Source organism: Sus scrofa, chromosome X (assembly GCF_000003025.6).
Source record: "Sus scrofa isolate TJ Tabasco breed Duroc chromosome X, Sscrofa11.1, whole genome shotgun sequence".
Classification (NCBI taxonomy): Eukaryota; Metazoa; Chordata; class Mammalia; order Artiodactyla; family Suidae; genus Sus; species Sus scrofa.
This window is the reverse complement of record NC_010461.5, coordinates 42,941,936-42,952,434: the sequence shown is the minus strand read 5'-3', so window position 1 is coordinate 42,952,434 and position 10,499 is coordinate 42,941,936. Positions and strand designations below refer to the sequence as shown.

Sequence of the window (10,499 nt, the reverse complement as noted above, 5' to 3'; positions counted from 1 at the left end):
CCTGTCGGCTGAGGCGGCAGCAAGGTCTGTTGCCTTGGCAACTGCCCTCCTACTGCCATGGCAACCGCCATCTCAGGCTCCAGCTCTCCACCCTGCCCCTTGGGCATCTCCATGGGGACCGGCGGGTTGGAGGGGCTGCGGGAGCTCGGCGGCTGCGCCTGCGTAGAGCGGTGGGAGGGGATGGGGAGGGGAGGGAAAGGTTCCCCCGCGTGCGCAGCCGCAGAGCACCACAGCCGTGCCAGCTATCCCAGGCGCTGCGCACTTGCTAGCCAGTCCGCCCGTCCGGAGCCCGGCTCGCTGGGGCAGCATGGCGGGGTCGCCACTGCTCCGCGGGCCGCGGGCCGGGGGCGTCGGCCTTTTGGTGCTGCTGCTCTTGGGCTTACTTGGGCCACCCCTCGCGCTCTGCGCAAGGCCGGGAAAGGTGCGATCCGGGTCTGGCTTGGGGTGGGGTTGGGGGTGGGGAGGAGGATGCTACGGGGGAGGGTCGGTGCCCGGCCGCTGGTCCCTCATCCTCGATGGTTCTAGCTCCCGGGACGTGCGGAGAGATCAGCCAGGGTGGCCCGGGGTCCAGCCGCCAGTCTGCGCCGGGCTCTGTCTATGGGCTGTGCGGGTGGCAGTGTCCGGGGCTCATCCGGCGCCGCGCCCTGCTCAAACCTTGGCACCCGGCTCTGGGCCCGGCTTCGCCCGTCTGCCGCCTCTGGCCGTGTCCATGGGACTAGCGCGCTTTCAGGCAGGGGGTGCAGGTATCGGTAGGTGTGTGCACATGATGTGATGACGGGCGTGAGAGTGTGCTACCCCTGTGTGTGTCCTTGGATGTTAGCACTTCTGAGCGTCCATACAATGTGGGTCTGGGTGTGCAGTGTGTGTGATGCTTCTACGTATGACTTTTCTTAGTGACACCATGTGTTTTCAAATCCTCCGGTGATGGTGTGACTTATGGGCGTGTCTGTGTGTGTGTTCGTGGGATTTGGGTTTTTTGGGAGGAGGGAATGGTCTTCATCTCCCCGAGTGCACATCTCATGTTGGTTCTGTTGAACTGAGCGACTAGGATTTCGTATGTGTGTTCACGAGGCTGTCCCTCTGAGTTTCTCGGAGGAGCTGTGTCATTGTGGAGAGAAGCCATGATGTCGCTGTCAGTGCTGCATTATGTCTTTAAGGGTGGTGCGTGTTTGTGCACCTGGATGGCGTTGGTGATTGTAACAGCACGAGCAGCCATGTGCGTGAATGTGTGCAGTTCCTTGCGTGTGGATGTGTTAGTGTTGGGTTGCGTGTGTGACATTACAAGGCCCGTCCGTCCAAGTGAGTGTGAGGTCATGATTGATGGGTATGATCCCTGGGGAGTCTGAGGGGTGCTGGGCCTCAAGGGCACTCGGACCATCTCCTCCTCTAACGAAGAGAGTTCAAGGCTGTGTGCGTCAAGGATTTTTTTTTTTTTTTTTTTTTTTTTAGGGCCGCAGGTGCAGCAGATGGAATTTCCCAGGCTAGAGGTCGAAGTGGAGCTACAGCTGCCAGCCTGCGCCACAGCCACAGCCATGCCAGATCCAAGCCTCGTCTGCAACCTGCACCACAGCTCAGGGTGATGCCAGATCCTTAACCCACTAAGTGAGGCCAGGGATCAAACCCGCATCTTCACGAATACTAGTTGGGTTTCTTACCACTTAGCCCCAACGGAAACGCCAAGGGATTTTCTTTAATGAAATATTTTTATAAATGACATGATACATGTAAACGTATGTATATAAAATGTAAGGAGTGATGATCAAATAACCCCTTTGTGTACCCATTACTCAGCTTAAGAAATTGAGTTTAAGAAATTCACCCAGCATTAGAAGCCCCTGGGGGCCTCTCTCCATGGCAGCCCCTCTTCTCCATAATCCTTATCCTGTGTTTTCTGTGAATTTTGTTTGTAGCTCATCACATATGTATGTGTCTCTAAACAGTATCTTGTCTAGTTTTTCCTTACAGAAATGGAATCTTACTGGGCGTCTGGCTCCTGGTAGTCACTAGGGGTCACTAAGAGATCATCAGGGTGGCTGGTAGTTGCAGTCAGTCTGCAATGGAATTCTGTATCCTTTTTTTTTTCTTTCTCTACAATGGTTGAGATTCATCCACATTGAAGTCTGTGGCTATAATTTATTTATTATTTGTTTTTTGTCTTTTTAGGGCCGCACCCAAGGCCTCTGCTACGTAATGTTTTATCCTATGAGTGAATCACTACCATATGAGTACATCGCGGTTTATAGATGCATTTTCAATACGTCAGCAACAATACTTGGGTTGTTTCCAGGCTTTTTTCTTTCTTTTTTTTTCTCTCCCCCCCCCCCTTTTAAAGCTACACCTGCGGCCTATGGAGATTCCAGGCTAGGGGTTGAATCAGAGCTACAGCTGCTGGCCTTTGCCACAGCGACACCAGATCCATGCTGCATCTGCGACCTACACCACAGCTCACGGCAACGCCAGATCCTTCACCCACTGAGCGAGGCCAGGGATCGAACCCACAACCTCATGGTTCCTAGTCGGGTTCGTTTCTGCTGTGCCACAATGGGAACTCCTTAATGGTCGTTTTGGTCCTTTCTCATACTTTTGTTACTCTTATTTCTTTAAATTCATTGAAATTGCTTCAAACTGCTTGAACTGAAAATTAGTCGTTGGGTAATTTATTTTACAGATAGACTTGCACACGTCAAATGGTATATGAACACGGTTATTCATGCCGACATTATTTATAAGAATAGGAAAATATTGGAAACGCCCTAAATGTTCATCAGTTGACGACTGGTTAAATAAACTATTGTACATCCATACAAAAGGGATTCGATGTAGAAGAAAGGAAGGATGTAAGAGAGAGAAAGGGTGATCTTAAGGTACTGATCTATAGATTTCAAAAAGCAAGGGGGCAGGAGTTCCCGTCGTGGTGCAGCAGAAATGAATCCGACTAGGAACCATGAGGTCGTGGGTTCGATCCCTGGCCTTGCTCAGTGGGTTAAGGATCCGGCGTTGCCGTGAGCTGTGGTGTAGGTCGCCGACGCGGGTTGGATCCTGTGTTGCTGTGGCTGTGGTGTAGGCCAGCAGCTATAGCTCTGATTCAACCCCCAGCCTGGAAATCTCCATATGCTGCAGGTGCGGCCCTAAAAAGCAAAAAATAAAAATAAAAAAAAAAAATAAGGTGCAGAACAGTCTACTACCTTTGGGGTAAACCAACTGGACAGTAGAAATCTATAAAATGCCAAAAAAAAAAGAATCTATCAAATGCAAATATAGCTACCTATTGTCCACGACATTAACATAGAAAAATCTATAGCTGTCATATCGTGACCGGTATAAAGAAACCTGGTCTTTAGTTGTCCAGGGGCAAGTTCTGAGTCCCTAGGAAATTGGGCCCGGGGGGAGGGAAAATCTAGGGGTCTTTGGTGGTTCTAAGTGTGTCCGGAGATATTTGGAGTTCTCCACTGGCCTTAGAGGTACTTGCGCACAACTGAGGGGCCAGGGTGCCTTTGGTGGCATCTGGGGATATCTAAGGTACATTGGGGGCTTCCCTGACCTGACGGATGCTGACTACCTTCCCACCACCTTGTCTTCCCGCAGGAGCCCCGCAGCCTGGGCGCAGCCTCGCCGCCTATGGCTGAAGCCGGTACTCCCCGCCGTTTCCGGCGGGCAGCGCCCCGGGGAGAGGCGGCGGGGGCTGTGCAGGAGCTGGCGCGGGCGCTGGCGCACCTGCTGGAGGCCGAAAGGCAGGAGCGGGCGCGGGCGGAGGCGCAGGAGGCCGAGGATCAGCAGGCGCGCGTCCTGGCGCAGCTGCTGCGCGTCTGGGGCGGACCCCGCACCAACGACCCGGCCCTGGGCTTGGAAGACGACCCCGATGCACCCGCTGCACAGCTCGCCCGCGCCTTGCTCCGCGCCCGCTTGGACCCTGCGGCCCTCGCAGCCCAGCTTGTCCCGGCCCCTGCCCCAGCCGCGGCGCTCAGACCCCGGCCCCCAGTCTATGATGATGGCCCCACGGTACCAGATGCTGAGGACGCCGGCGACGAGACGCCTGACTTGGACCCGGAGCTACTGAGGTACCCCCATTAGAGGTGGTCGGGGGGCAGACACTTGCTTCACCCGTGGAGGTGCGAACACCTAGGTCCTGGGGCCCTCGGAGGGAGTTTGGTCCCGGACCAAGGATGTGGGGGCAGAGATGCCTGGCTGGGAGGATGAATGGAAGGCGGGGAAAGTAGTTTCAGGGAGGGGAGGCGGGGACATCTGCCTCCTGAAAGCAGTGGGACGCCAGGGTGGGAGGAGGCAACCAGATCCCGGCGGGTTAGGAGTAGCGGCGCCGTCTAGGTCTTTGGTCCGGGGTGGTGACGCGCGGACACATCCTCATTGCATTCCTCTCCGCTCCCCTGCAGGTATTTGTTGGGGCGGATCCTCGCCGGAAGCGCGGACTCCGAGGCGGTGGCTGCCCCGCGTCGCCTCCGCCGCGCCGCGGACCAGGATCTGGCCCCTGAGGTTCCCCCCGAGGGCGTGCTGGGGGCCCTGCTGCGCGTGAAACGTCTAGAGAACCCCGCACCCCAGGCGCCAGCGCGCCGTCTCCTGCCCTGAGCAGCGCCTGGATCCTGCGCGCCCTCCAGCCCGGGACCGCCCGGCCCCTGACACCCTGACAGCTCCCTCCCGCCAGAGAGCGGCATATCCCGCCAGCCACAGTTGCTGCCCTCGAACCCCATGATCCCCACTCCGGACCCTACAATAAATATGATCTGAAGCAGCTTATGTGTTTGTTTGAGTGGCAGCGTCCAGGGGGCCGGGGGACTGGGTGGCAATGGCTGCCCTTAGAGGAGGAAAAAGGGGCCCCTGCCCTCGGTCCTGCCCCCGCCCCGCAGTCTGCGTCTCTTCCTCACTTGGGAGGTATCCATATAGACAATGGCAGTGACCACCCAGATCCCGCGACGGGGGAGCCCAGAAGGCTCCGAGACCACATTCAGCAGCACCTTCCAGGGGTCCATCCTCCAGAGGACAAAGGGGAGGCTGTTTTGAGGCTTCTGAGTAGAGCTTGGGCAGGGCTAGTTGGCACATCCATAGGCCCAGATCGGCTGCCTTCTGGTATGGGTGGGGATGGGATACAGCTGACGTGGCACTAACCTGATGTGGCTGGCACTAACCGGTTTGTGGTCATAGCCTTTGCACTAGTTATCCACAAGTTTTTGTTCAAATGTCCCTTAATAAGGTTTTCCTTGACTTCCCTGTCACTCCATTGCTTTTAATACATAGCCTTGTGTCATAGTCACAAGGGCAGGGATTTTTAGTGTTTTGCTTGCATCTTTTACACCCAAAGCAAGGCCTGGCACACAGGGGGCTCCCCCGCATTTCTTTTTTTTTTTTTTTTTTGCTTTTTAGGGCTGCACACACGGTATATAGGAGTTCCCAGGCTAGGGGTCAAATCGAAGCCACAGCTGCCAGCCTACGCCACAGCCACAGCAATGCAGGATCCCAGCCGCATCTGCCACTTACACCACAGCTCACGGCAATGCCAGATCCTTAACCCACTGAGCGAGGCCAGGGATCAAACCCGCAACCTCATGGATCCTAGTTGGGAGCGTTAACTACTTACTGAGCCACAAAGGGAACTCCCTTCCCCACATTTCTTGAATGAAAGAATTCTCATAATTCAAGTACTAGTCTCCCCAGTCTCATTCCCACCCACATAACACTTGGGATGGAGGCAGCTTTGAAAACTGAGAACACCATTTATTTAATTTTGCACCAAATCTCTCAACTTGACACAACCAACACTACGCCCCACATTGCCAAAAAGCCCATCACCAAAATAAAATCTCCCTAGGAGAGGGGTCCATCTATCCCCAGTACACCAACAGTGTCCCACATGGCTAGTTGCTGGGGGGGGGTCACAGGTGAAGGAACCGCCACCCTAGTCTGGGGGAGGGTCTGCTTTTCTAGGTCAAGATCTTCAGGCCACGGAGCAGCCACAGCGGCACATGGCTTTCTGGTGCCGGGCTTTATCCCCACCTGGCCCTGCCATGGCCTCCTTGGCCATGGCCTCCCGGAACCTTTGGATCTCATGGATGAGCAGGGAAAAGGCCTCCTCCACACCTTGGCGTGTCTTGGCTGAGGTCTCCACGAAAGGGGCCCCCCAGCTCTTGGCAAGGGCTGCAGCAGCGGCATGCGCATCTCCGGTGGTGGTCACTAGGTCGCACTTGTTGCCCACAAGGACGAGGGGCTGGGTGTGGTGAGGGCCCCAGGTGGCCCGCATCTGCTGCAGCTGGGCTAGAGATGAGAGGTCGTCGAGGGCGAAGACACCCAGCACACCATCTCCAATCGCCACACACTGGTCACGCAGGGCCCGATGGGTGGCCTGTCCTGCCGTATCCAGCACGTTCAGAATGCAGCCTCCGTGGTCCAGGGCCATCTCCTTCCAGTAGGAATCCTGGATGGTGGGGTCGTGATCTTCCACGAAGCACTGGTGGTTCAGCTGGATGGTCAACGCGCTCTTGCCTACACCACTTGCACCCACCACCACCGCTTTGTACTCAGGCAGCTGCTTGCCCACCCCCCGGGAGGGTGCCCGAGCCTTGTGCTTCTGCTCCTGGGAGCTAGGGCTCCAGGTGCCCAGGCCCAGATCAAACATGCCAGGCTTTGTTGGCAGCGCCATGCCCCCAGCGGGCAGCTCGAAGAAGAGATGCGGAGAGCAGGCCCTGCAAGTGGGAAGAGACGAAAGACACCACAGAGGGGTGGGTGGGGAGGGATTAGGTGAGACCATTTAGGGGCAAGGGGACAGCTGGGTGTCACTGAAGCAACAGTGACTTGAGGGCCTGGTGTGTGTTAATCACCTAATATACCAAATACAATACACATGTTGTTTTCCTCTCATTCCCTTTTACAACATAAGTTCCGTGAAGGCAGGGACTTTTCAAATGTAATTTCTAGGGAGTTCCCGTCATGCCTCGGTGGTTAACGAATCCGACTAGGAACCTGAGGTTGCGGGTTCGATCCCTGGCCTCGCTCAGTGGGTTAAGGATCCGGCGTTGCCGTGAGCTGTGGTCTAGGTTATAGATGCAGCTCGGATCCCGCGTGGCTGTGGTGTAGGCCGGTGGCTACAGCTCCGATTTGACCCCCAGCCTGGGAACTTCCATATGCTGCGGGATCGGCCCAAGAAATGGCAAAAAGACCACACACACAAAAAAAAATTCCATACCTTCAAGTTAACTTGGCTAAAGTGCACAATTCAACGTGTTTTAGGACTGTGTTCACCATAATCTAATTTGATAACATCCCCAGTCACCTGGAAAAGACACCCCCCTGCCTATCAGCAGTCCCTCCCCATTCCGGAGGGAGGGCGGGGATTTGGTCAGTTTGGATTTGGGCTTGGGTCACTGTAGGACCCCAGACCGGCATGGTGCCCACCGGAGTTTTGAGCTGAGCAACATTCCTGCCCCCAGGGAGTTTCTGTTCTAAAAGGTGGAGACAATAACCCAAATAAGTAAGCAAATTATGAGGTCTGTTGGCCATTATCATTGAAATGTGGTCTTTCTTCCACACACAGCTATGGAGAACCTACTGTGTGGCAAGACAAAGAGGTGAGGAAAAAAAAAATAGATAACAAACCCTGGGCCTCATGAACCTGACATTCTAGTCCAGGACACAGACAGTAACAAAGGTACGTCCATCAAATAGGTTTAAGTTCGGAGATAAGAAGGCACAAGGTGCTTGGTTCGTGTTAGGCGTTTCTATTTGAATTTAATTGTCACATTAATTCGAGGACCTTCCAGCGTGCCAGGCATTGTAATTGGTGGGGGTGGGGGTGGGGGTGAGAGGGGTGGGGGTGGGGGTGCAGCCAGAACAAAATAAAGTCCCTGCCCTTGGGAGGATTAGATTCTGGAAGTGAGAAAGAGACAATAAACAAGATAAGCGAGTAAATTACCATGTAGTTAGAAGAGGATGGGCACACAGCAGGTGCTCAATTAGCGTTCGCTATTAATAGCGAGTCCCCATTAACCCATTCAATACACATCCTGGTCTTGGTTCGGTGTGTGGCCTCAGGAAATGCATCATAATAGCCATGGCTCCAAGTCTCCCTGGAAGCCCTGGGGCAGGGGCAGTTGGGGCGGGGGGGCAGGTGGCGGGTCTGAGGGATCCACGGCGGGGGAGGGGGGGAGTTCTGTGGAGTCTGGGATCTGGGGGTCGGGGGGGGGAAAGCAGCGTCCAAGGTGGGGGACCGGGCTGTGGTGGGTGGGGGGCACCCAAGAAGGTGCTCGTCCCGGGAGAAGGGGCCATGATGGGGAGAGGTGAAGTGAGGACAAGAGTTCTGGGGGGGTCCCCCTGGTTGGGGGCCGAAAGGGAGAGGGTCTGGCCGTGAGGATCGGCCGAGGTGAGGGGGTTAGCACGGCAGCAGAGCAGGTGGCCCGGGGGAGGGGGGGACCTGGAGCAGAGGTGGGGTTCGGGGATGTTCCGCGGGGGGGCCTGACAGCATTTGCTGAGGGATCGGGAGGCCGGGGGGAGGGGGTCTGGGGACTCCGGCGCCGGGGTCCGGGCGGCTGGAGGAGGGGGGCGGCGACACCGGAGGCAGGGCCAGGTGAGAAGGGCCCCGGCTCCAGGCGGGCGTCGCAGGGAACAGCGTCCCCGGAGCCCAGCCTGACACCCGTCGGGGGCACGGGCTGCCACGGCTACGGGCCGCTTTTTGTCACCGAGGTACCGCGAGGCTCGGAGAAGGGAGTGGCGGTGACTGGCCCGAGGTCACACAGCCCATCGCAGGGCCAAGTGCCCCGGTGTGGTCAGGGGTTCTCGAGGCCCTGGGCCCCTGCCTCACGCCCGGACCCCGTCCTTCGTGTCGCCTCCCAGATGGAGGGACGGGGTGGTGGTGGGGGGACTGGGGTCCCCACTCCATCCCCAAGAGCAGTCTCTTCCATCCCCTTCAGGGCTGGCCTAGGTCCCCGCACCACGTCGGTCACATGTCCCGTGACTAAGCCCGGGCGACCGGCCAGCGTGAGGTGGGGAGGGGGGGATCCCCAGGTTCACCCCGAAGTCATGACCCCCGCCCGCCTGCACTTCCGCGCCCCGCTCCCCGCCCGGCGCCTACACCCTCACTAAGGCCCATCCTCACAAAGGCGTGAGTGTGCGGGGTGCTGGCCCCTGAGGAGAGAAGGCCACAGGGGAAGGTCCCCTAGCACCCGACTTCAGCTGCATCTCCACAGTCCTAAGTAGAAGGACCTCCGAGATCGGGGCCGGGGCCGGGGCCAAGGGCTCGGGCGGCCCAGCTCACCTCTGTCCGGGGAAGGCGGGTGGCTCCGGGACCCGAACCTGCTGGCCGCTCTGACAGGACTGACAAGGGCGGAGATGCTCCCCCGGGTCCCGGTGGCCGGGGAGGGGGCGACGGAGTGCGCATGCGCGGAGGACGGCCTTTTGGCCCCTCCGCCCCCAGCCCCCGCCCCGAGGTGAGCCGGGTGTCACCAAGGGGTGTCACGAAGTGGGTTTTCTTGGGGTGCGCTCTGCGCGCAGGTCCCTCCCCACTCGTGTGCCCCCTGCATCCTGCTGGCACCTCTTCCTTACCTTGCCCCCACCTGGGACATACTTTGGTGTTTTTAGTGGGCGTGGGGTGTCGGATTTTTTTACCTCAGCGTCTAGACTTTGCAAAATGTTTTGTGAGGGCCTCTTTGAGGCCCTGGGAGCTTGCGCTGCCTCAGGTGGACTTTTTGGTAGCTTGGGAGAGGGTTGTAGCCGACCCTGGAGGGAGAGAGTTGCAGAGGAGGGCTTATTCTGTGAAGACAGAAAGAACCCGCTTTGCAGAGGAGGGCTTATTCTGTGAAGACAGAAAGAACCCGCTTTGAGGTGGTGGTGTGCCCAGCCTTCTCTTAGACTCTCTTGCAGCTATGACAATCATGTGACACAGTTCTGACCAATGAAATGCAAGCAGGGGCCTGTGGGCCTAGGGCAACCAGGACAATCCTTCCAAGGCGATGACTGAGCGGGCCAGCATTCCCCATTCCCCTCTTCTTGACCGGGTGGGTCTCTGCTGGTCATCTTGTCCCAGAGTGGCCATGAAGAAAAATACAGGAAACCTCAGCCCGGCTCCTTTGAGCTGCCAGAGCAATTCTCTTTATGTGGGAGAAACAAAACCCTCACATTATCCTCCAATCCTCAACCCCACAGTCAATAGCAGACACTCCTTCCTCCAGGAAGCTACCCTTGGCCACCAAATCGAAGTATGTTAAACACACCTCCCCACCCCCACCAATCAAGACCAAAAAGCAGGTGGGGAGACTGAGGCCTAGGGAGTTTTCTTGCCTTCTCAGCCCAGGGTGTAGCTGGGACCGGCTGGGAGGCTCCTATATCTAAGGCGGGCACTTACTTTCTCACAGATTCCACCATTTAATCCCTTGTGGAGCCAGTCGAACTATTGTTCTACTCGCAGTTAGTTTGAGGGGGCGCTGGATGAGCTGGGGGTTGACAAGAGAAAGACCCACGCCCTCATGCCTTCATTTACACATCAGCCCTGCTGGTCAGGGGCA

The 10,499-nt window shown here is 57.0% G+C and overlaps 2 protein-coding genes across 2 annotated transcripts; one reads left to right on the top strand and one right to left on the bottom strand.

Moving 5' to 3' along the window:
• PCSK1N (proprotein convertase subtilisin/kexin type 1 inhibitor) lies at nucleotides 213-4,747 on the top strand. Its single transcript, XM_005673617.3, has 3 exons — nucleotides 213-421; nucleotides 3,586-4,058; nucleotides 4,389-4,747. The coding sequence occupies exons 1-3, from the start codon at nucleotides 308-310 to the stop codon at nucleotides 4,579-4,581; spliced, it is 780 nt and encodes a 259-aa protein (XP_005673674.3). The 5' UTR covers nucleotides 213-307; the 3' UTR covers nucleotides 4,582-4,747.
• On the bottom strand, nucleotides 5,720-10,402 carry ERAS (ES cell expressed Ras). The gene is made up of 2 exons (XM_013986122.2): nucleotides 9,604-10,402; nucleotides 5,720-6,689 (listed from the first exon to the last, which is right to left on the bottom strand). Exon 2 carries the CDS (start codon nucleotides 6,644-6,646, stop codon nucleotides 5,945-5,947), a length of 702 nt encoding a protein of 233 aa, XP_013841576.1. The 5' UTR covers nucleotides 6,647-6,689; nucleotides 9,604-10,402; the 3' UTR covers nucleotides 5,720-5,944.

Excerpts from the sequence above, each read along its gene's own strand:
- PCSK1N (XM_005673617.3), top strand. The coding sequence starts at position 308 with ATGGCGGGGTCGCCACTGCTCCGCGGGCCGCGGGCCGGGGGCGTCGGC. Across the intron at positions 422-3,585 it reads TCTGCGCAAGGCCGGGAAAG|GAGCCCCGCAGCCTGGGCGC; the intron begins GTGCGATCCGGG and ends GTCTTCCCGCAG. Across the intron at positions 4,059-4,388 it reads TTGGACCCGGAGCTACTGAG|GTATTTGTTGGGGCGGATCC; the intron begins GTACCCCCATTA and ends GCTCCCCTGCAG.
- ERAS (XM_013986122.2), bottom strand. The coding sequence starts at position 6,646 with ATGGCGCTGCCAACAAAGCCTGGCATGTTTGATCTGGGCCTGGGCACC.